Source organism: Podarcis vaucheri (assembly GCF_965113315.1).
Source record: "Podarcis vaucheri genome assembly, chromosome: 6".
Classification (NCBI taxonomy): Eukaryota; Metazoa; Chordata; class Lepidosauria; order Squamata; family Lacertidae; genus Podarcis; species Podarcis vaucheri.
In genome coordinates, this window is record NC_138764.1 from 52,022,628 (window position 1) to 52,049,306 (window position 26,679).

A 26,679-nucleotide genomic window follows, 5' to 3' on the forward strand; every position below is an offset into this window, starting at 1 on the left:
AGACAGCAGAAAAGTGACTAGACCGTGCTTCATTTTCTTGTCATTTATTATAGGCTGTGGTGCTTAGGACTAGCAGGGCAGGTCCACCCCATCAAAATGTGGCACTGGGGCAAAACTTGGAACTAGCAGAAGAGATGTGGGATTCTGACCAGGGCAAAGGTCCTGCCTGGTGTCCATTTTTGCACAAATTTAAATTTGGGCAACATTTCTATTTGTGTCTTGCGAAAGAGCTGAGATGGTTTGGGGTGGATTGTAGGATTGCATAGAAACATTGGAAGCTGCCTTCTGCTGCCCATTGGTCCATTCAACTAAGTATTGTGTATACAGTGACTGGCAGTGGTTCTCCAGGATTTCAGAAAGCGGTGGATCCCATTCCTACCTGGAGGTGCTGGGGACTGAACCTGGGACCTTCCGTAGGCAAAGCAGATGCTCTGCCAAGGGCAAAAAGGTTCCCCAATGGAAAATGATGCAACCATATTAGTGAAAGCTCTGTAAAGAGAAAATAAGCAAATAATAGATAAACAAATAATAATCTTGCAGCCGGGTCTGCTAAGAGATCAATGGACAATAAGTCAGTTTATTTAATCTTGCAGGTGAGCTCTTGCAAGAGCAGATCACTTTGATTTCTGTTCATTTGTTTGATCTTGCAACTGAATCTTACATTGTCAGCCACTTAGCTTTCGCTGCTTTGCTTAAGGTTGTTCCCGATCTGCTCTTGCAACATAGGCAGTTCAGATTGCTTTTCCAAATGTGATGTACTGAGATTCTGACCATGTTTATAAAACAGGCGAGAACTTATCTTTTGATTCAATACAATTTAACTTAAGCCTAGCTATAAGCTGTGTGTAAAGCGATTACTTGACCTAGGACAAAGAGACACTCTTGAAAGTGGTCCCCAAATCACCGAGAGGAATAGCACATTAGAAACTGTTGGTATGCAGAAGATGTGGGATAACTATGGATCCAGGAGAGGGAAGCATTTTATTTTATGTCTCCCTCATCCTCCTGACAAGCCGGAAGGGATGTGTATTAATAAAACCGTAAGCGAATTAACTTGCAGCTACTCAGTGTTAACCTAAGTCCCCAGGGAAAAAGAAGAAGCATTTATTTCAGGTTGTGCAGATCATAAACCTTCTGCCTTGTATAACATCCGTGCTCTGGTTACTAATGGACTCTTCCCCCTTTCATTCCTGATGTGGCCATTGAGCTGATGAATTGCACAGATTATACAGTGATAATGGATGGGGAAGGGGGATTTCAGCAGTCACTTTAAGCAAAACACGAACAGTAAATTTTGCTGATTCCCTCAAGCGCACCTGGAGGAGTAATGCTGTGTTGACGCAGAGGTGAGAGGAATTCAGGCATTTTAGGGGAAACGTGCGTTATGTGTGGGTCTTGCTTGAACCTGTTGAAGAAGCATTTAGTTCTGGCCTCATCAGCTGAGCTGCAATGGTTCCTGTTTCTACAAACCGTTCCCATAAATGTGTGTGCAAAATAAATGGGCAGTTACTTACTAATTTATTGCATGGGATCCAGGCATCTTCCCTCCAGACAGAACTACTGTTGTAGGGATTTTGAGTTTTCTGAACATTGCAAGGTGCTTGTCAACATTTCTGAGCACCACAGTGGGGAGAAGGTGGCTATCAATGATGCATGTCTTTCTAGTGAGTGGAAGGTGTTTTTTTCTTAAAGGTTTCTACATGTTGTTTGCTCCAGTATACCTGGTGAAGAAGATTTCAAAGTGCAATCAAAGCCTCTAACACTTGCTTACCAAAGACAGATAGGGGGATGAGTATTCATACCACAGGAACTGCTGTCTCAGACATCTACTTCTGACACACTTCTTGCACCGTTGCTATTATGATTGGAGTGTTTGAGTGAGCATCACAAGAATGTATTGAATTTTTGTAGAGGCACATGTCAGAAATCCAGAGGGAGAGCTTCAGTGGAGGGGTCTGACCAGGAACTTGACCAGGAGGGCTCTGATCCATGGCCTCTTCCTCCCCCTCATCATCCTTTTCAAGGTCCTCAGTGTTGGGGGTCCTATGATACATAAGAGAGAAGACCTGAAAAACAGTGAAGTTATCTGGACCATCAGCCAGTCACCTCAGAAGAACACTCGTGTCATTTAGAGCTGTGCCAACTGGATACAGCGTTTTCTGAAGTTATGAATTTCACGTCATGACAAATATCTGGCTCATCTTTCAACAAAAGCTTAAATAGAGAACAATGCAAATGGATGCTGAGAATCAAATATCTGTTGGGAATATACGAGTTTATGTATTTATTAGCTAAGCTCTTGCATAACAGGGGAACAAATAACAAGGCAAATATTGATATTCATGTCTACTTGATGCAACAAAATAAAAGCAGGATTAATAAATTATGTTAAAATAAATTCATGTACATGTTGCACAGTGGCACCTTACAGTGATGTACTCAGTCTGGGAGAACAACAACCCCCAAATGCACATAATCATTATTGGTTCAGATATAATATCAAGTGTGCTGCTGGGCATCTGTATTGTAGCTTTTTGGATTAGAGATTTCATTAAACTCTTTTGTCGGAAGTCTTTTCATGCAAAGTTTTTCTCCCCCCCTTTTCTCCTGTAACTTTCATTCCATCCAATTAATTTTTCCATATCTTTGAAGCCGAGCCAGGACCACTGAGACTTTGCCTGGACTCTCTGAGAAGCCACTGATAGTGGTACAGACGTCACAGTGGGCAACAGGGCTCCTTTAACTGCAGCAGGAAAAGGCAGGAAGGATTTGACAGCCCTTAAGCTCTTGGAGTTCATTGATTAGAACTGAAGAACTGGGAGAGACAATTGATGCAGGCCTTTCATTTTCATTCCATCCCAACACACCCTGGGAACACCCCATAAGCACATACATTTATTCAGCAGCTCTGCACATATTAATATCTGTTTGCTGTGTAGCTGATGCCTAAATAAAATGAAGGAAAAGATTGCAGAACAACCATTCTCCCCTGCTGATTGGTGGCTATATTACAAAAGACTGGGAGAAAGTATGGCAGCAAAACTTTTACCCAGTAGCATGAAAATAATATTCCAAAGGATGGGCAAAGCGGCAATATCATACAGCTAATATCTGTTTTGCAGGCTACAACAAATGCCCTAGAAGCTGAAATTAGAGTTTGTTTTGGGTTTCTTCATCTTGTGTGTGATGACACAAAACTGCATTGTATGGACGCATCTGACACTTGGAGCTGGTTTGCCTGCAACGTTAAACTACGTTTTAAAATGTGCTATGGTCTAGTGAGCATGAGCTGCTGCTCCCCCACTCCTGACTGTTCCTTGTGGGAGAGGGGGGAAAAGACAAACATGCCAGAATCTGGCGTGGCTTAACATGTGGCTCCAGGATCATGGTTTGTCGCACTCAAACAAATCATGAGTGGTAATCATAGCTTGGCTTCTGCCCATGATTTGTTTCAAGAGAAACAAACCATAAGCCCAGGTTTGCACATCACAGGCAGATTTAGGAGAACGTGCCCAGTTTTGGTTGCGCTGGGTGCAGAGCCTTTGGGGTACTGCAGGGGACACCACAACTGTGATGTAGAATGGAAGGCAAGAGCAGGGTGCCAAACTTTGGCATTCTGCAGGGCACCGCTGAAATTTCAGACCCCAGGGTCTACCACTGGTATGCCAGGTGCTGGCTTGTTTGGACTTGTTTAAGCTGGCCAGAGAACCCCTCCAGGAACCGGCTGCTTTTTTTGTTTGAGTTTATAGCAATGAGATGCTGAGAGAAACCAAAATCGTCAGATCTGCCCACCCCTAGTTACTAGTTGATTAAACCATGGTGTTTTGGCTTCAGCCAGCACCATATGGGTCATCTATTTTTTGAAGCAAGCAAAATCCATTTTAATTTCAGCATCCCTGTTTCATCTGTTAGTTCCAAAAGTGAAACATTAAACTCTGTTCCTGCAGCAGCACTTTTGAAAGATTCCTGCTGGGAGAGTCCCGACAGCCTAATCAGAGACACTGTTAATGAGGTTCACCCTTAAGCAAACTGTGATTACACATGCAGCTTTTCCGGAGACTGTCTTGATAGCTGCTCTTCACTAATTTATTTTTTTAAATTTTTTTTGCACAAGTGAACAACACAAGCAACGCTGACACCAAACTCTACATACATTAAACATAATAGAAACACTGCCACCCGACCCCACCCCTATCCATCTTCCATCTCTCCACCCCCTTTCTTTTTTCTTTTTTCTTTTCTTCTCCCCCTAATGCCTCAACAAATAAAACGGATTTGTAAAAATGTTACATGGGGGGAAAAATACGAGGCACTAAACTTCTGTAAAACAAGAAAATCCTTAATAAAATATATATATATATATTTTTAAAATTTTTTGCATCACCTTGCATGGTGTTAGACCATTCAATGACTTTGAATGTTTCTGCTTATCTGCAGTTTGTAAGCCACCTCTCCAAATTATTTTAAGGTGTGGATTTGCTGACTGGTGAAAGCAAAGTACCTTTTCTAATTAAGATTTCATTCTTCCGCCACCTAATCTGAGGACTAAATCTCTCCTCTACCCACAATATGCCAATCTGAAACATCCTTAAAGATGCCCCCCACTTTCTTTAAATACTATTTTTTCCTGGTTTTCTCTCCTCCCCACCCCTGATAGCCTAATATATCTTTAATGTTGCTTTCTGTCGCTTAATATTGAATATTAAGGAGGACTTGAACGAAAACCTTTGGGGCATCTATTTGCAAAATGCACATGCATCTGCCTCTTAATTAAGGTTTGGATAGCCAATCTGGGAGGACAGACTGCATCACCACTGTGATAGTGGTGCACATATGCAGAAACAGATAGGCAGAACTGTCCTGCTGATCTTCATCAGATTCCCCTGATATCTTTATGCACTTATGGAAGACGTGTTATATTGCTTCTTTTATGGAACTGTGGCAAAGTTTTATGGAACTGTGGCAATGTCTAACAGTTTTTCCTAATGTGCATCATCATTATTGTACACAGATTAAGACTGCTGGATTGGGTCCATTTCCTTTTCCCTTGGTAGAAAGGAGGAAAAAGTTGTTCTTCATGTTCTGGTAGATTTTCAAGCATTTAAGAATACTCTTCATGCTAGCTCAGTATTCTTTTGCTTAAGACATACAGCTTTTTTTTTTTTTAAATCATATATGCCTATCTGTCTCCTGTGCTGTTCTATTCCATCCTTGACTGGAAATAGGAAAATCAGTAGTAGCATTGTTTTTCGGCAACTCCTCCAACAAAGACAATTGCAACAAAAGCAAGAAAAATAAATTTTATTGAATTATTTTGAAACCATGCTGCTTGGTATTGGAAATGTCAGCATTTCCCCTTCTCCTAAACAGTTCAACCATCTCTGTTTTCTACCCATTGCAAATACTATGTTTGGTGTCACAAAGTCAGCTCTAGCACATGCTTATCTGAATGAGCAATCTGTGTGAAATGAATAAGATCTTTTTCTCCGGCTATATAAATGATTCAGTCTTGCTGCTGCATCTCAAATGCTGTTCCTTCCTTCTTTTGTTTTTAAAGGACTCTATCAATGTTCTCTTCCTATGCCCTGTATTTCTATATTTTTTTTAATGCTTTTTTATGTTATGCCCTTGGAAGCTTGAAATTGAAATCTGTTCCTTACTTACCCAGAAATATATTTTGACTTTTCCGTCAGCAGACAGTGATAGTGGTTTGCTGTAATTCAGTAACTCATGAGAGCCCAGTTGTGGAGAGACTGTGCAAATTATTATGAAAATAGCAAATAGAAGTTAGGTGTTGTGCTGGCTTTCCTCCAATGAGATACAAAATAGGCGATACCTTTTATTGATCAGACGTCAGTTGGCAATAGGGTACGCGTTTTCAGGATCACAAATCCACACTGAGCATAACTGAACAATATTCAAGGGATGCCCAAAAATTGTGCAGGGCATTCTTAACATTCAAAATAGCCCTTGGGGTATCTGTATTCATAGAAATATTGTTGTGTGAATGTGTGTCTTATGCATCTCTGCTATCACCACCAGTTTCAGTGCTCTGAATATATGTATAAAATGGGATAGGAGAAATTGCTGCTGCTGAGATCTGGGGCGTTTTGGTTGACATATGCACTGCTCATGCTTATACAGATACCAGACTGACTACTGTGAATGCAAAAAGCACCCCAATGTGATCAGACTCAACTAGGTAGAAGGAAAGGTTTATTATCAATGCAGAGACCTCTTGCTATGTAATATAGATACTGGCCTGATATTTAAATATATTTATGTGTGTGTAAAAAGAAAAGAAAGTGCAGTAGTGTCCTCCCAATGTTATCTTTTTGTACTGTGCAACATTGTGATATGCAGCCCCGATCCTATGTTTGTCTGTTGGGATGTAAGTCCTAATGATTTCAGTGGTAGGGTTGATGGTGGGACTAGCACACTAGTGGTGCCTAGTTTGTTAACAGCATTCCAACTATTTTTGGGATTGAGTATGCAAGTAGTTGCCTGATTTTTTTTAATCCCAGTATTTATTTTTGTGTATATTAAGTGATTAATTAATGGATTTGAAACCCACCCCCTTTTTCAGGGCATAGCTCTCCAGAGGTAGCTTATTGACATCAGGATAAAACAATTAAGTACAAAATAAACAACCCTGCCTCACACTAAAACAGCAGCAGCTAAAACGTCCAGCATGCAGCATTTTGGCAAAAAACAGTTTGAAACAGAAATATCTTCATGTTTAAAGGCTAATGCAGATGCCACATGTGCCTTTCGAAGGAGACGGTTTGAAACATCTAGAGCCATCAGTGAAAAGTTCTTATCTCTGGAGACTAACTACCAGTTTGGTGGATCTTATTGCCAGACCAGAGAGCAGGACTGAAGACTCTGGCAGGCTCATATGGGTGCAGGTAATCCTCCAGAAATCTGGCAAACAATTTAGGGACTTCTCTCAATCAACTGTGCAAGGTTCCCAATTGCACGGAGTTCCAACACACATACAGTGGTACCTCAGGTTACAAACACTTCGGGTTACAAACTCTGCTACCCTGGAAGTAGTGCCTCGGGTTAAGAACTTTACCTCAGGATGAGAACAGAAATTGTGCAGCAGTGGCGCAGCGGCAGCAGGAGGCCCCATTAGCTAAAGTGGTACCTCAGGTTAAGAACGGTTTCAGGTTAAGAACGGGCCTCTGGAATGAATTAAGTTCGTAACCAGAGGTACCACTGTACAGCTATATGTATGTGAATGCCCCTTTGCAGACATCCAGCTGCATAGACAGGCACGGTTCTCTTCCCACCTCAAGAATGAGGAATGCAGGTCTATATTAGAAAATAAGACTAGTGTCTCTTAACTAGTGATTTACGTAGCCAGTGGAGGAATGTTTGATAACTATTAAAACCAGGCTACTTTTTAAAATAGCTGTATGTGTGATGAAGGCTACTTAAGTCCCCCCCCCAAAGAAAAATAAATCTCAGCCATTGGTGCATTTTATTTTTCATTTCATTTCTTGCTCACTTAGCTATTTATAGTGGAGGCTTGTGTTAGTTAGGCAAAGCACCATTTATATGTTGTGTATATTTAAATGAGCTCACACATGCAACTATGCACAGACTGGTGCTTTCTCCCTCTGGCCTTACTGAGATTTGTGTGAAAGAGAAGAAAATAAACATTGAATCAAGGTATTTCTTGCTGATCTTAGAGGAATGCAGTGCATGCTGTGGAATGCCCCAGTTCTTCCTTGATGTTCGTGCCAGGAAGTAGCACTCCCACAAGTTAGGAGGGGGGAATGGGTGGGCACATGGGAAGGAGACATGTATCACTGCACATTTATTTTTATTTAACAAGAGAAAATGGAGGAGTGCTTTGTTAACTATCACTCGCTGTTTAAAATTGTGTCACTCATTCTACAAACGTCGACTCCACCATGTGGCCTTCAGCAGCTAATGCTGATCTGCCCACTCTGCCTGTGCTAAGAAACTCATTATTAAATATTCTTTTGTGAGTTCTCTTAAAGTTACAAGTCCACGGAAGCAAAACGGTGCAGAAAGCTGGCTGGGTGGAAATGCAGCCAAATGCCATGCCTCATTACCAAATTGCCCTGTGGGTTTGGAATGAATAAAAGCAAAATGAGAAATCTAATCAGGATGCCCTGCTCCTACAAAGCCACTAACTGCTGTGGTGCAAACTGCTGTTCATGCCATATCTGCTAACCCAGAATCCTGCATTGGCATGTGGAGCCGAGCTAACGAACTTGTATCACTTGCCATTTAAAAAGCCCTTAGCAATGCACTAGGTTTTGCTAATGATGTTGGCTCCTTTGGGGCTTTAGATGGCCTTGAGGATGCCACATAATGTTGGCACCATCTGGCCCACTTCTGCAAGTGGAACTCAAGCACTTTTGCACCGAATGCATAAGACGCAAGCATTGGCATAGCAACAGAAGTGGCTGTCACTGGAGTCAGGTCCCAATAGTGTCAGGCCACCAGAAAAGTCCTTCCTCAAGCACAGTGATCCAGTCCTATATATAACTTGCATTGACATGAATGCTACAATTTCATGGCCAAAGTATAAAATAAAAAGACACCGCATGGAGAGGGAAATGACATTTGAATTTAACCTAAGGGAAAAAATAGCATGTCAAGCCCTGGTCTGGAGTGCCATCAGGGGGGTCCCATTCACAGCTCTCCTAATTTATGCTTCCAAAGTTTTCATGAAATTTTTAAAATTATTTTTTCTGCAAACCAATGTGGAAAAGTAGCAAACCAGATTTAAGATTGGGGAAATTGGGAATTAAGCTGGACATGTTTTCCCCCATCCCTAAGTGCAGCCGATTTTGAAATTTGACAACCTCAGATAAGTTAAGTAGGAAGCAAAGTGTTGATGTACAGTTTTAAGACTTTGGTTTTGTGATTGTTGCATGCACGAGACTTTTCCTGCTACATGCTACAGACTCAGAAGAGTTCCAGCCAGCATTCATGCCTTCAAGTAAAGTGGCAACACAGTCCAATTATGCCCGCTCTCAACTCTAATGGGGAGGGGCAGAGAGAGAGAGAGAGATGGTACTTTTATGCTCCCCTTCCCTTTTTCATTTTCAAATCCTGACCCTTCCCACTAGTGCCATTTGTGGATTTGCACTGGCAGGCTTTGTGTGGGGTATTATCTGTACATTCACCCAGTACTGATTCAGTGAACCAGCATTTCCTCACAAAGCAGACGGGAAGTGTGTGCAGTTCTTTTTGTAATAAATCATGGGCATGAAAAAGGATTTCTTTAACTCCTTTAGCCCATTCTTCTCCATTTCTCTCACCTTCTGGGAATAGGCCTGTAAGAGACTCTGCAGGCATATAGTGGGTGCAGGAAATAAAAGACAGGGGAAATCAAAGGAAGAAAAGTCAGAGGTCCCAGCGATTTTCTATAGATTGAACACTCTTGAAAGCAAGGAAGGACTGTAAGAAAAATAAGCAAACCAAAAATAACACACATCTTCAGGCATGTTATTAAATCTTCCTTGACAATAGCAGGCAGCCAAGAGCTCTTTCAAGGGATAAATTATATGCCCAGGGTGAATCAGAGCTGCTTCTCACAAGATTTTTTCCCTAAGTGCAAATCATACATGCATCACATCAGGGTGCATGCTTGTTTCAAACACAACCTCCAAAATACTTAAAAGTGGGGGTCCAGGTTTTTTTTGGCCACTTGCAAGTATTTGAAGGGAATCCCCCCTCCCCATCTGAAGCAACTGTATATCTGAGTGAGGAAGGGAGGCTAGATTTTTCAATTGAAAAAGGACAGCCTTTCAGCTTGCTCAGGCCAAGATACCTGGGGAGAAGGGGACGGAAGAAACTGTTGGGTTCCCTACAGTGTGTTTTGCCGTGGGCTGATTCTCTCTCATCTTAACGCTGTCCCATTAGTACATTTCCCTTCTAAAAGACCAAGAAATGGTCTGATTTAAAGGCAAGGTTTTTGGCACATGGGCCACAGTTAAAATCTAGAATATGGACAGAGCCATTCTGGTGGCATTCCAGTGCAGAAAGCATTCCCCTCTTCCAGTGCTTTGCCGTGGCATCTTGCAGTCCTGAAGAGCCAAGCTGGAGTGTTGCCCTGACTGTATACCACATGCCACAGCTGGGTTTCATGGCCTCCCAGCTCCTTTCAGGGTTACCAGATGGATATCTGTGCTGCTTATGACATTTATACTACAGATTGGCCCCCCATGTTTTAAAATGCTAATATGCAATCTTACATATGCCTCCTCAAAAGTAAGTCCCATTCAGTTCGATGGGGCTCCCTCCCTTATAACACTGCAGCCCTAAGACAACTGAATAGGAAATAAACTATTGTGCAAAACACATTCAGTTCAGGATCTACAGCTTAATTAGTTTGTGGATTACAAACTGTTTAATTTTCTATTTCAGCTTCCCTCTCCTTTACTTTCTCCCCATTTTTAGCTGGAGAATGTGTGGCTTGGTATTTATGAATGTTCTTTCTCTCTCCTTATTCCTTCTCAGACATTGGGGATTTTCATCAGACAGCTTTACAAGAACAAATCTCAGCTGTTTCCATAGATATGTTTAAATAATAGATTGTAATAGCCATTCACCTAGTATCAAGTGAAAGCTCTTTGCTTCTCTAGAAGCTCTAGAGTATAGTAGCAAAATGACTTTTTTATTGTTTCATTTTACATATAGCAAAAGTTGTGACTTTGTGTGGTTCCTCCTTATTTTCAGGAATTTCTATATTGTACCTTTGATATAAAACCCAAATCCATAATTAGGGCAGTACTTTTATTAAAGGATACAAAACAGTGGGCAAGCTTTCGTGCCCCCAGATCTCTGCATCGGGATGTTAAAACCACAAGGTGGGGAAGAGAGAGGCTGCTGGTGTAAATCAAACTATTTTGGTCTTCCTTTGCTGAAAATCTTGATGCAGTGTCTGGGAGTAGGTAGAAGACAATCAGATGAGACCCTTTTGGGCATATTAGGTTTCAAGCTGCGCACCAGCCTTATGGGAAGGAGAAGCACAAAACGTGCACCTATTACAACCAAAGTTGATTGTTAGAAGCCTTTAGTGTGACTCCCCCTATCCATCCCAAGAACACAGAGATACATGGAGTGAGATGAGTGACGGACTTTCAGCCTGCAATTGGTGTCAGTTTGGCAAGGCAGGAGTTCACCTGGAGTGGTGGGCGGCTGAAAGAAAAGTAGGTAGTGTGAGAAACCAAACTTCCATCACCACACACTCAATCTGGCCTCTTGAGCGTTGACAACTTGTCCTGTCTTTGTTTTTACAGGTGCTCCCTAATGGGCTTTGATTTAAACAGGCATTGGGCAGATCCCTCGCCTTGGGCTCATCCCACTCTCCACGGTGTCAAGCAGCTCATTGTTCAGATGTACAACAATCCGGTGAGTGAGCAACCTCACACTGAAATAGTAGCTAAGCATCTATCTAAAACTGTTCTTTTATCTTCCACATGCTCCATCACACAGTGTCTTGATGATTCAAGAGCACATTGAGATATTGTGGCAATAATTCAGCACGGTAGGGTTGTGTTTTTTACTCGAACATGCTACTACAGTGCCCTGTCTTCTACTTCCTTGGTTCTTCTGCATATAACCTTTAGCTGCATGACCAGTTCCACGTTGCACAGGTCTGATCAAGTCTCTGTTGCAATTCATCTGCTGTCTGGGAGACTATCTATTGCAGCCTTTCTCAACTTAGTGTCCTCCAGATGTTTGGGGCTACACATCTCATCAGGGTGACGGTTTTAGTCCAAAATAACTGTAGGGTACCAGGTTTGTGAAGGCTGATCTGTTGGAAAACATCTCCTGTGATTAGCATTGTAAAACTTCTGAAATGTCTCTTTCTATGGGACTACCAATGGTAATAAAGCCAAAGAACCTACCTATTTCATCAAGAGTTTGAAGCAACCTTTGTGATCACTCTATGCTGAATACATGGTCTGAATTGAACATGCTGGCTTTTGTAATGTTCTAGCTGCAAAAAGGGAGAGTGTTGCTCTAATAGACATAGCCCCAAATGCAAATTTTGAAATGGTGTTGCTGTTTAATGCAGTGCGGAGGCAGGTGTTGCTATGTGAAACTCAGAGCAGAAAGGAAATAGCATTTGCAAATGTTACATAAACAGAAAATCAGTCAGATGCTTGGCCGGAGAAGCAGGGGTGTTTTGAAGGTGAAATTGCTGCTAATCAGGGGAGATGGATTAAGGAGCAAAGAAGAGTGGAAGACAGACAATTATTGAATATGTGACATCAAAGTGTGGAAGGATTATTGAGTATGTGACCTAAGAAAAACCTCTCAGCACAGATGGAGGTGGATTTGAAAATATAAAATAAATAACAGGCATTTTCTGAGAAGTGTAATGGGATTTTATAGATGGCTCTTGTTGAGTAAAATTCCTGATGCTCCATCTCACACTGACAGCTTCCCTTTCAGGGAATAGTAGTGTATTAAAGCAAATATTGCTACCATTCCTTTTTGCGGGGTGGGGGGTAGGTTGTATCAGATCGCACATGTATCCCTTCCTTCAAGGACTGAAAGCAGCTAGTGGAGCACTATTACAATTCATTGACTAATTCCTCATTCTGCTTCAACATGGGATGGATTAACATGACAACATATTTGGGATTGAAATGGCCACAACTTGAAACTATGAAAAATAGTGAAAAAATGTGGTCACATGAGTCCACTGTTGGTTCCGAATCCCCACCTTGGTATACAAAAAATAGTCTTAGCTGGAAGGTAGCTTTACATATTTATTCTACGAAACATTGCAAGGTGGCTCTGCCATTTGCAGTAGGATGCTTTATCTGATTAAAAAAAAGAGAGGAAAGGTCTTATTTTCAGGAGACACATTACATTCTATTGGAAAAAAACTAATCCACTAACTTGCATTCAAGTGGTCTGCAGTTTGCAGCCAATCCATATCTCACAACCTGAGCCCATTTCAAATGATAGCATTGCTTAAATTACCTCCCACTTTTGCACCACTTCTGTGATTCCTGTTCATCACCAAATAACTCATATGCAAGAATAACACTCTGGTCTCATGAATGCACAGACCCTGCTGGTGCCTGACATAAATTTCCCTTTTGTCAGGGCAGCAAATTGTGTCCATTTTCAGGCTCTGCTTCCACTCTTGAAATGATGCTATTAGCATAGTCATCAATGTGAAACTGTGCAGTGGACGAATAAAATATAATAATAGACTTGGCAGGGGTTTTGTGTCTAAATTGCACACTTGAGCTCTCTATACTATGAGTCTACAAGTGGTATCATCTCATCTAACATTTGGATGGTTGGAAACAATTGTTTTCTGCTCAGTATACCTCCTTCCCCTCCCCCATTTCCACTCCAAATAATTCCATATCTCTCAATAGTAAAGATCTTGTGGCCATTTTGAATATGAATAAATGAAGCAGACTAGGTTTGCATTTTGCCCTAGATAACCATTAAATAGATGGTGTCTCCTTTTTTTTTCTGAGGGCCTTAACCACACATGACACTGATGATGTGACTGGCAATTATGTTTTAAAATTAAATACCAGATGTGGGAGAGAGCCATTGTTACCAAGTCTGCAGTGTATTTAGTTGTGTATCTGCAGCCAATCAAACATTTGGATGGTAATGAAGGTGGAGGTTGCAGGTGCCTTCCCCTGCCCATGACTGGCAACCCTTTACATTTCTCCACATGTTCTTGGCAGCCATGATGCCAGATTCCCTGCAAAGCAAGTAGTACTGGGGGCTGGAAGCTAGTGGTGGCATTTCCCCACCCTCCAGAGGGATCAGTGCTCCTGAGTGCTGCAGGGCAGCTTGGACTGCTCTGCCAGCCTCTGTTAGGTGTGTTTGTGGCTGCTGCTGGTCCTCCACATATGAGATGGGGGTATTATTGGGGCTTTTACCCCTCCCAAACTGACTTTGTGGCTGCTTCTCCCTGTGGGTCAATGCTGCTACTGCTCCTTATTTTCCAGGGTGCAGCTTCTACTGTCTTCACATTGGTTTTGACTCAGACAGCTGAGCCCCCAACTGAGTTGGGATGGGGGGCCTATGATGGTGAGCTAGGTTTGAGGCCACTGTGTGGCCCAGAACCAGCTGGCTGAGCCAGAGATCTGCTTACGATTGTGCCCTAAGTTAGTTGTGTTGAATTTCCACTGAAATCAGTGGGCCAAGTTGTGTCTTGAGTAGTTTAGCCCATTGCTAAGTCTGGATCCAACCCATAGTGCACCTCCTTTCCTTTCCTATCCTTTCAAGATAAACAAATATGACAACAATAAGCAAGGGTTCAACAATTGTTCATGCAAATCGTGTTTCTCACTTGACTGTCTGCTAATCACACAATGTATGTATACAAAATAGGTTCATGAAAAAGTAACTATCAAAGCACATATAAATTTATACTTATAAAGGTAAAGGACCCCAGTCAAAGGCGACTATGGGGTTGTGGCGTTCATCTCGCTTTTCAGACTGAGGGAGCTGGTGTTTGTCCACAGACAGCTTTCCAGGTCGTGTGGCCAGCATGACTAAACCACTTCTGGTGCAACGGGACATAGTGATGAGTTCCAGAATGCATGGAAATCACTGTTTACCTTCCCACCGTAGTGGTAATTATTTATCTACTCACACTGGTATGCTTTCGAACTGCTAGGTTGACAGAAGCTGGGACAGAGCAACAGGAGCTCACCCTGTCGTGCAGATTCAAACTGCTGACGTTCTAATTTGCAAGCCCAAGTGGCTCAACACCACCCACATCCCTTACCTTTTACCTATACTTAAAGAACCCCCCCCCCAGGTAGAAGTCTTCCAGGTTCCTCTGGGTTGGAATTAAACAATGAAAGAAAAGGCATCCAATTTTCTTGAAATGTGTCGTGCTTAATGTCTTCCCTAGCTAGACTGCATTGGTACATAAACTTGTCATCTAGTGCCAGCTGCCAGAACCTTTAGGAGAAATCCTCATCACCTTTCCAATATCATGCTATTTCCACGTGGGCAGCTATAACAAAGTAAGCGGTTAATTCCTTGTGGGGTAAGGATTTATTTTGACCACAGAGCAAATAAAACAGAGCAAAATCTAAATCCATATTCTTGGTGCACTGCATTCTGTACAACTATGAAACTAGTTTGCCAAAATTCTCTCACCCTAGATATATAATAACAACCCTCATTCCTGGCATTTTAAATGTGGCTAACACAAAAAAGAGTAATACACAAGTGGATGAAAGCATGACAACAGAAGGTTGTAGCTATAGAGGGGCTGTATATGAAAGGGGAATGGCTACAAGGCAGTTAATATATGTAACATTTTTTTCTAATAGACCTTGTCTCTAGATGTATCCTGTTCTCACAGTATGTTCCCCTGCATGCAGACAGCCCTTATGAGCCATCCCTTGAAGACATTCATAGGGGGAAATGTAACTTTGAAGTGGACTGTGCACCTACCTACATAGCTATGTTATATATTGTTACGATGTTGTTATTGTGTTCTTGGGGGAGGGCGTGTTAGGCTGTAGGCCAAGACCCTTCTTTGCAAGTACAGTGGTACCTCAGGTTACAGATGCTTCAGGTTACAGACTCCACTAACCCAGAAATAATACCTCAGGTTAAGAACTTTGCTTCAGGATGTGAACATAAATCGTGTGGTGGTGGCGCAGCAGCAGCAGGAGGCCCCATTAGCTAAAGTGTTATCTCAGGTTAAGAACAGTTTCAGGTTAAGAGAAGACCTCCAGTTCTTAACCCGAGGTACCACTGTAGTGATTTTTTGTTTTAGAAATGTGAGATAAGTTTCTTTTTAGACTAATGGTTCAATTGTAGAACAGGAATTCAACAACTTGGAACTGCCAATGAAAGACCTATATTTCATCTACATATATGGCGGATATATCATCCTGCTAAAAAGTATTGAGGTAGAATTATGGAATATGATCCTGTATTGTTTTTATTGACAACTAAATCCAGACATATGGCAACCCTACTTAAACCAAGTCAGCGGCAGTCTCAGACATGGGCGGTCTTATCCAATTCTGTTGAGTCCCTTTCTAGGTACCACAAAACTAAACATAAACAAGCCAACCCACCACAGGGTAACAGAGTGGTACCAATCTGTTGTACACCGTTTCATTTCTGGCATATACAGGAGCCCCACTGCACATTTTTAGTATCACTATAGCTTGGTAGGAGTGCCATGTCCTTCCCTGATCCTGATCTTGAGCAGAAGCCCACAGGGCATCAGGGAACAAGACAGGCTGAAATTGCAGTAACACAGAGAGCTGTGTTAGAGCGAGTGAGTGTGACCGAACTGATGCCTTTTATCCCTACGGGGTCAGATCTTAACCTGCTTTGGACAAATTAATTTCTGATACACTGTCTCCAGTGTATCCAAAAAACACACCTTTGTGGCAAAAGGTAATCTAATAGAAGCTTAGGGTAACAATTAGAAATTTGCCCCCCCCCCCCAATTCTTGTACTTCCCTTGCCGAGAGAAAAATACTTGAATTAATATATTTCTGGGGCAAGGTCTGAATGCAAAGAATCATAAAATGTATTATTATATCAGCCACAGTGTATCAGGAATTGTATTATAGCATAAGAAGTATGGTGAGTAAGGAAATAGATACTATAACGTAAAAACACTGGTAGGGTATAAACTGGAGCTGCGCACCAGATTCATCCAAGCTCCAAGTCATATCGGGCATATTTAGAGGGGCTCAGGAGTTGGACAAGTCAGGTACAGACATCCATGTTTGCTACAGGTTGGGTTGGATGGCCCAGAGCTCTCCATGGCTGTCAACAGGTGGGGCATCAGACAGAAAGGAGAGGCAGGCATTGGGCAGGAAGCCCCAGCACAAGGGGTTAAAGCTACCCTGACTACCAGCTGCATCTTCCCTGGAAAAGGTAGGAACTGCCTGACTCTAACTCTCCTTCCTGCTCTAGAACAGCACCATGCAGAATGTCAACAGAGGCATCAGTCCTGACAGGTGCACGGTGGCTTCCCATTCAGCAAAATTGACCTTCCTCTCTGCTCTCGGTTGGGAGCCAGAGGAAAGGAGATGCAACATCTATTTCCCCCTTCCCTTCCCAGGCTATATGTTTAATTAGGAGTTTTTGTAATTGAAACAATCTTGTTAAACATTAGCCATACCGCCAGACTAATTCAGGACGGGATCCACGGTGGGGCAGGTTGTCCACAGGTTGCGTCAACCTGTTAGGGACCCCCGGATCAGGGCCACAAGGCAGATAACAGCTTGCACAATTCAAAAAGTTCATCTGGATCTCTGGCCACTTTCTCATATAGTAGGGGTGCCATATTTCAAACAGTGAAAAGTTGTTGAGCTTATTTGACAAAATCATCAAAAAAGTAGTTCCCAGGACATTTCTGCCCGTACAATGCTTCTGACTGCAGTGTTCTGTATATGTCCGGGCAGTGCTTTTTTCCCCCCTAATTTTTTTTTTTTAGGGGTACTCTCATTTTGACTCAAGAAAATCAACATTTTATAGTTCAAATCCAGTAAATGGACAAAAGTACAAAGATTCACAAAATGTTTAGGGGTATGCGTACCCCTATGTCCCCCCCCCCCGAAAAAAAGCACTATGTCTGGGAAATTCTAGGCATATGGCTCTTCCACTAGACCAGAAACAAGCCTTCCATAAGTGGAAAACATATTCTGCTAATGGAGCCAAGCAACATTGCTCACATAGCTGGAATGTATGGGTGGCAAGGGGTCCTTTACTTTCCTCCCCACCCCACCCCCCACCCCACTGATTCTTTCCTACAAATCTCAAACTCTGCAATTTGAAGGTTTTCCTGCTACCTGGATTCTGAACCAAAAGGCAGGGGGAGGAATACATCACCCTTTGCCCCTGCCAGCCCCCCTTCAGAAATGTCACCTTATCTCTGTGTTCCCTATTGCCTCAGCAAATGTGGGGCTGGGACCATATTACCAAGAGAATGCCTGGCTTGGCTTATAGACAGTGAAGAATTTGATCTTCTGCGTCTTGAAATCGCTTCTATACACCAATCCCAGATGGTCACCATCCTTCCTAACAAATGGGTTCTCTGCTATTGCAGTGGTTTTAAATCATAAAGCAGAAATGGTCTTTTTATGTTGTTTACATCCCTTTGATAAGAACTCTATTGATCTGGCTGCAGTTGAGCTGGAGTTCAGCATTTACCAAATATTGTTAAGGGCACCAAGCTTTCCTTGCAAGTGGTAGGCATATTCTATCAAGAGTTGATAGGAAAACTAAAGTCAAAAACCAAGCCAAAAATCAAAACTAAAGTCAAAAATCACCTCCTCTTAGAACGCCCCCCCCCCATTCTAATTATCTAATTCAGGAAGCACAGGTAAAAACTGGTATAACAACAGGATTACCACTTGATGACAGTTTGTTTTTTAAAGTCAAATATCATGAGACCTTTTAAAGAAATAGTTTTAATTTTTAGGATGTAATTGAGAGTGGCTATCCTTACATCCTGGACAGCGAGAAGCCCCTCTTAATATTGGTGCTTTGTGTGTCCATTTTACCCTGGTACTTTGAAGAGATTAAGTAGAATGTGGTATTATATTGTGTGCAATATCCCTTCCATCACTCCTCTCCCATGGCGGCCCCCAAATGTTTCCAAGAGATCAATCCACCTCATGTTGTTTGTGGAGAGTTATAAGCAGAGAATATGTACATAATGTACCAGTTAGAATGAACACATTTATAGTACAATCCCATGCAGGTTTGCTCGGAAGAATGTCATATCATGGTCAAGGGGGCTTATTCCCTCCTAGTAAATGTGTTTAGCTTTGCAGTATTAGACTGCACAGTGGGACTGACCTTTTAGTAAGCACACACGGGGTTGCATGGTTGGGCTGCAGCAGAGGGTCTTGCTTCTAAATAAACTTGCATGGAATTTCACTGCATGTTAATCAAAAAGGTATCCACAGGATGGGCCATCAGAAGCTGTAGCAAGTCAGATGCATCCGTACTAGGCCCTATATTTCCATAGGTCCAGTCCCCAAAACCTCCTAATAAGGTGCCCAGATGCTACTGACAACTGAAGGAAGAAAATATGAGGCCTAACCTTAGTCCTTATTTCCCTGTAGCAATCCTAAAACTCTTTCTGCCAGAATTTTAAAAGTATCTTGCTGGGGCACAAGGACACATGCATCTTTATTCTCCATGTTATCTCATTACACTTCCATATACAGCATGATACAAAAGCACGTCCATGTCCTTAATGGAAATGTTTGTTTTTCTGACAGTAGCTGAACAGACCAATATGAGAATGTTGATCACCCCCCCAGATATTCTGTTGGAGAAAAGGAGCCAACTGCATATTCAGCTCCAGGGACCATGGTGTGCCAAGTAGTCTTTTGGGTACCCAGACCAATTGCCAACTTCCTCATCTCTCTGCTCTTGAAGGAAAGTTAGGATTATGTGCAAAAGATAGATAAGAGTGCTGAGAAAGAAATGGCATTTATTCTATACAAAGCTGGATCTACAGCTTCCCTAGTGAGATATAATCCTCTCAATGCTGGGGTTATTTTAATCAACCTTAAAAGGCCCCCTATAAATCTGGCTACCATTCAAATTGATTCACCAACAGAAGCAGCAAAAGTTGAGAAAATTAAATCCAGGAGATTCTTGATACCCTGCCGGAAAAGGATGTGATTCACCATTTGCTGTTTAATAATCAGCTAAGACTCAATGTGGGGTGTACATGGGGTGGAATGCTGCTCCTCTTATTCTGCGGGCAGCGGGTGGTTAAGGCAAGCAAGACCGGGTGGAGAGGCCCCAATCCATCTGTCCTCTTCCAGTGCAAAGGAGAGGGGTTGAATTGTAGCCATAGCCGCCAAGCATTTTCTTATATTTGACTTTAAGGATGTGGGCGCGCAGCTATTTTTGATGGATGTCAGTGTGGTGTTTTCACATATCAAATCATCATCACAGTGCACAAACAAAATGCCCATATGCCGTCTTGGAGTGTTTGGAGAATGGAATCTTTGTGAAACTGCACACAAAATGGGTTACTCCACACCTTTTAGTGCAGATCGGAATTTAGCAATCCGTCAGATTTCACACTTCCCTGCATGTTTCAAAACAGTTCTCGACAGTTTAAACATATAAAATAATGCATTTGCATATGTATTTTGAGAGGATTTTTTAAAAAAGAAAAATCTCAGATTGATGCAGGAAAGGAACTGCTATGGGTAAAACCAGGGGCGGGGATGCCATAGACTAGAAATAGATTTGTCCACCCCCTGCTCAACTACAGAGCAAACAGGGATAATCTGCAGTCCCTTTGGCTAACTTCCCACTTCTGATCCAATAAGGAAAACTGGCATAGTAACAGTACCTGCTTTTTCCCAAAGTCTTGGCTATGTTCTGCAGTAGATAACTAGGAGTGAAGGAAGCCACTAGATAAACATGTCGTAAGAGTCATGGCTTAAGAGAATTGAAAAATTCAGTGGATATATTCCCCTAAGGAATATTCTGGGGCCATAAATGACTTCAACTTTTACAACATAGCTGTATGCCAGACCTTGACTTCAACCATAGAATCTGAATGAACAGATGTCTAATTAGTGTAATATTTACCACAGTTGACTTTACTGAATTTATTATGATTCTGTGATTATTAGGCTGACTTTAATAATTGATTCTTGACATGAAGTACTAAGCTGCTTAACTTGTGATAAATAAATTTCCCCCTGTATTCTCAGTTGTAAATGTTGACAACTGTCCTCTTTCTGATCACTCAGTGAAGCGCTCTCTTTTCAACTGAATCTTGGAGCCCAGAGTTGTTGTTTTTCCCTTAGTCCTGAAAGTGTGCTTAATATTACATGGCTGGAGTTAGGAGTGTATATATTCTTACATACCCCCCAGTGCATTTTAGTAATTTGTAGACCAAGCTAGCTGGACACAGCAGTAGATGTTACTCTTAAGATTTGGAGGGCCATTTTGGCTTTTGCCTTGGGCGTTTTGAATCCGAGTAACTAAGCTGGAAACCTCATAAGAACAGGCTTACAAGATTTCCTCTGCTTCCTGTCTGCAGCTGAGCCTGGATTATTGCTAAACCTAGCTACTCGTGCTGCGAACCTACTTCTTCTGGAAATATATTTTTTTTAACTCTTCCATTTCTGTTCTTCCACTCTTCTGAACACCTTATTCCTGAAATGTTCTGCAATATAGCAGCCAGCAGATTCCATAATGTTACTTGCACCAGGGATAGTCTGGGCATGTGGGGACTGAGCAAACTTCTCTTGGGTGGTTTCCTCCTTCAGCACTGGGCTCTGGTGGTTTACCTCGTGAACAGCACTGGGCAACAGGGGCTAGTTTCCATTTATATTTCTTACAGTGTCCAGAAAAATACCATGCCAGGTGCATTTGTGGAAAATTAAAATGCTGGCTAGACTCAGCCCACACGGGCTGATTAGAGATGCCTGCCTCTTGCAATAACTTAAGCATCTTGTGTTGGAAAAATTTTTGGTCAAATTTGAGCCCTGGGGCAGGTGTTAGTCATGGCCCTGCTATAATACTGGAGCTCCAGCAGCTGCCCAAGGATAACAAATGCTGAGGCAAGCCCTTCTTGCTCTGGATAGCCTTCCAAATCACATATTATTTAAAAGTCTACATGGCACCCAGTGAAGGCAAAAACTCTTCACAATAGAACGGTTGGAATAGGCAGCAACCTCTCTTGAGGGCAGAGGACGATTGTACCATGAGTGAGATCTTAAGGCTTTGGAACTCTATTTCATTGCTGTTTGATTTGTTCGTAATGTTATGGGCCGGCCACCCCAACTGAGGCACGGCGGAGTCTGCCGTGTCTTTGAAATACGATTGAAATATGTTTATTTGCACAGATTTACACCGGAAGCTTTCAGCAGAGAGAGATTTCACAGCATTCACATCTCAGGAGAAGCCCGTCCTTTATAGCAGCCCTCCACTGGATTCCTAGACATCTCTGTGCCTCTCTCCCTGCCTTGCCTTCATCCTGCCTGCCATGATACTTCTGCCCTCAGCCTGGAGTTCTGACTCCACCCTTCTCATTCCCAAGAACCCTTGCTCCAAGCAGCTTCTCCCCATCAGTCTGCTCACCCCCCTTATCCAGACCTCCAAAAGGGCCACATTTTTCCTGTGTGACATCATGCTTCCTCTAGCCTCCTCCTCCCAACTCTGATGTTTCTTCTGCTAACTAGCACACAGCTGGGGGGGAGGACGCATCTACGTGGTCAGTTGCTCTTTAATGGCCTGGAATTGAAGAATTGGAAGGGACCATGAGTAGGGCTGCCAAAGGTGGAATTGGCGTCCAGCCGGAGGGGGGGATTTCCAAAAGGCAGTGCTTTGTCCTGGATTTTAGGCAAGTCAATCAATTATTATTTTGGGGGAGTTTTTGTAAAAAAAAGGGGGGGAGCTCAACAATTTTGGTGGTTTTGTTTTAAAAAAAAAACACCTCAACAATTTTGGGCTCTTCCTCTTTTGGGGTGTCCTGGTTTTTTCTTTTGGGAATGGCAACCCTAACCATGAGGGTTATCTCATGGTTCTCCTTGTGTTCTTAATGGCAACTCTATCAGTAATCTCTTGAACAGGATCACTGGTTCAGCCTGTCTTTTAAATCTAGTGTCTGGAAACTTCCCAGCAATACTCCAAATATTATCTAAATTCTACCATTTCTTAATTTCTAATACCCACTGACTCTAGCAGTCTCAGTGTCCTGGTAACCCCAAACTCTGTTACCCCAGATCTGTTACAACAATATTGGTCTAGCATGCCTATATTTGTATATCAAATACCACATTCAGAAGCACATTATATATTCATGTGCTGCCCTTCTGCTGTGCTTGATTTGTTCAATTTCTGGATTTTGGCCCTATACTTTGCATAGGTAGGTTACTAGCTTCTCAGGTATCCATCAGTACCATATTTGGCCAGTGATGCTTGAGAATATGGCTTTTTGATGAGCTTTGTTTTGTTTCCGTGGCTACTAACCATGATGGCGTGATCTACCTCCCCTGTCAGAGGCAATATGCTTCTGAATACCTGTTGCTGGAAACAGCAGGAAGGGAAAGTGCTGCTGTTCTCAGGTGCTGCTTGGAGGCTTCCTGCAGGCATCTAGTCAACCACTCTGAAAACAGGATGGTGGACTAGATGGGTCATTTCTCCACAAAATAAGTCATTATGACTCAAATTGGCTTTTTAAAAACAAGCCAGGTTAGGGAGGACTGTAGATATTGAATGGAATTAGAGGGGAGGGGCTGTTGTGGTTGTGAGCTGAAAAATTCTGGTTATGAATTACTTCCATACTTACTGAGATGCAGTTGCTTTCCTGTGGGACATAACTCAGACAAAGAGCAACTAGGCAAGTTTATTTAGTTGTAGCACATGTATCCTAAGATTTTTTGTGTGTTATATTGCAAGGATTTTCAATGTGATATAGACTTTTGCTAGAGGGTATGGGAAACTATCAGGGGAGGTGCAAGCTTCCTTCCCTATCAGTCTCTCGAATGTGTTTCATGACTAAGCCAGACATACAGCCTACTTTCTCAGTGTAAAATTGTGTTGTTGATAACAATGTACACAATATATCCTAAATCATTCTAGAGACATCATTATTGTTTTCACACACACACACACACACACGCTGTCGTACCTTGGTTCTCAAACGGAATCCATTCCAGAAGTCCATTCGACTTCTGAAAACATTTGAAAACCAAGGCGCAGCTTCCGATTGGCTGCAGGAGCTTTCTGCACTCAATTGGAAGCTGCATAAGTTGCATTGGACATTCAGCTTCCAAAAAAAGTTTGAAAACTGGAACACTTGCTTCTGGGTTTGTGGCGTTCGGGAGCCAAAACAGACAAGTAGCAAGGTGTTTGAGAACCAAGGTACAACTGCATATAAATGCTTTGTCGCCAGCCCTGGAACCTTTGGATGAAGGCTGGAAAACACTTTTCAAAACTAAAGAAATATATTAAATCATATTCATGGACCTGGTTTTATTCATTTATTTAGAACTGTTGTAATTTAACCTTCACCCAAAGATCTCAGGGCAGTAAATACATACAATATTAAAATAAAATGGTAATACATTAAAAATAACACTACACTGACAATATACGGTAATTCATCATGAAAAGCAGTAAATAGCAGCAGCAAAAATATGCACTTAGCTTGATCTTCTGAGAGTGAGGTTTACCCTCCTTTTCCTGGGATCTTTGCTGGGTTTTATCTCACCTACTAATAGATACACCATCACATTTAGAATAGTGCATGTGTTTTTCCCCTAACATCACATGTAAGAGCATTTGTATTACTTTGCAGCACTCTGCAGTACCAAACCCCAAAGCTGCGTTAAGTTGGCTTCACATCTTCCCCCACCTTTCATGACTGCATTATATCCTGCCTTCTTTTCTCATTAGACGTCAATAGGATGCTAACAGCTTTGCCCATTCATGATTAGCATGTTCCATAAGATCTCCAGATTCTGCAGCTACAAATGGACTGGGATTTGGGGCAGCTAGATGGACTGGAGTTTGGGAAAGGAATATTATCTTGTTCCTGTCTACTACCATATGGATCTGAGGACTTTTATCTGTGGTTTAGCTCGCAAAGAAACTGACCTTGCAGGAAGTGCAAAACATCATCAAGAAGCTACTTAGGGTTTTTTTATTATTATTGTTAAGAGATCTGTGTGGTTGTTTGAGAAAGCAGAGAGAGTAAGAAGCAGTGGAGGTTGGTCTCTTAGGGGATGTGGGGCACAGACCCACCAAGCTCAGCCTGCCTTGGCCAGTCCCCACTTTCCTGCCTTTCCCCCTTAAATCTAGCCCAGGGGTGGCACTGCCTATCATCTTCCTCCTCCCTCAGTGTTGCCCTTACAGAACTTGACAGAGAAGAGGGAGAAAACCAGAGTTAGTTGGCTCTGACTTTCCTTGTTTCTTGCTCCGCCAGCCATTTGCTCTGCTCCATCTACTCTTGGCCTTCTGCCCCACCAGTTCCAATGGGCTTCAGCCTCCATTAGGGATAATATGGGGTGGGCTGAGGGGTCTGGGGAAGACCAGAGACAGCTGCAGACCCATACCTTGCAAGTGTCCCAGAAAAACTGGGAGGGACATACCTTTTTATCACGAGAGAACGACAGCCATTTTGGTTGACATGATCTCTAATGATTTTGTGGCATGATCTCCCCGCCCCTCCAGAAAGGCACTTTTAAGGGGAGAAAGCATGATGTGTAATCACGGCAACCATGATTTTAAAAAAAGGGAAGATGGCATCCCAATTTTGGCTTTAAAGTGTTAGAGGGTGTGCAGACCTCACCCAGTTGAGGCATCTTTGTTCTTAGATGTCCATTTTGTTTGCAGCAAGAAAAAAACCCCTGCAGGTGTTATTTTATCTACAGACACAAAATCCTTGTAGATGTATTTCATGTCATGTATTTCATGCTGTTTCCTGTCATAATCATGTCTATACCTATGTAATCCACCACACCTCACTGCCTGCCTCTTGGAGTAACCATCTGTGCCTATAGCATATAATAACATCATAAACCAGTGAAGTGATCAACTAGAAGCAGTCAGTGGCAAATTAGCAACTGAGTAACCTGAGAACACCTGAGTAGTATCCAAAAGCAGAATAACTCTGGAAGTTTTGTGCTTTTCAGGGCTATGGGAGGATGTTGTGGTTTGCTCTTTGTTCTGTATGATAAATGGCATATTCTGTGTAATGCCGATGATGGATGTTGCATTGAAAGGTCAGGAGGAATTCCCAGCACAAAGCCTGACCTTTGTTTAACTCACTTCTGCACTATGGATTTGGAATAATTTCACCAAGTTGTGAGAACCTCTCTTTTCCTTGTGTTTCTAAATTATTTCTTTCACTTTAAACTTTTTTTAAACATAGGAAAGAAAAAAAGACGGCTGGAAATTTACCCTGGGCCATTTTCTTGGTTGAACAAAGAAGAGATTCTTTTTATTGGTGATTACAAACCGATCACATTCTTATGGACAGGCTGATTTCTTTGTCCTTTTATGCTCTTTTTGAGTTGATTTAGTGGTTTCTGCCTCCATTTTCTGGGCCATGAAAATTATAGGAGCAGGTTTGGGCATTTTGAGATGTAGAGGGGAGAGGAGGAAGTAGAAGAGCTTCGTTCTTCTCTTTCAGACCCCTTTTAGCAGCACCCAAAAGAGAGCATATGCATCTTATTCTCATGTGCAAAGCTTTCACCACATTGGAAACACACTTTTATTGTGAGGAAAAAATGTGAAAGTTAAGCATGGACAGCATACAGTCTGAAACATGTGCTTTCCTCTTCCCAACTCTGAACATCCAAAACCATGATAGGACTATGGCTTCCACCACTGCTAATACTCTGTACAGTGGTACCTCAGGTTAAGTACTTAATTCGTTCCGGAGATCCGTTCTTAACCTGAAACTGTTCTTAACCTGAAGCACCATTTTAGCTAAGGGGGCCTCCTGCTGCTGCCGCGCCGCCGGAGCACGATTTCTGTTCTCATCCTGAAGCAAAGTTCTTAACCTGAAGCACTATTTTTGGGTTAGCGGAGTTTGTAACCTGAAGCGTATGTAACCTGAAGCGTATGTAACCTGAGGTACCACTGTACTTTATTGTACTGCATGGGTTCACAATGTGAACTATTACTGAAACATAAAGCCTATAATTGAGAGAGCCT

The 26,679-nt window shown here is 42.2% G+C and overlaps 1 protein-coding gene across 1 annotated transcript in view; it reads left to right on the forward strand.

Moving 5' to 3' along the window:
* The window catches only part of LOC309534535 (BEN domain-containing protein 5-like), a 730,363-nt gene that overhangs the window by 602,563 nt on the left and 101,121 nt on the right, over window positions 1-26,679 (forward strand). Inside the window, exon 9 of the mRNA XM_082226761.1 lies at window positions 11,289-11,400. Coding sequence (XP_082082887.1) covers window positions 11,289-11,400 — 112 coding nt within the window. The remainder of the gene's footprint in view (window positions 1-11,288; window positions 11,401-26,679) is intronic.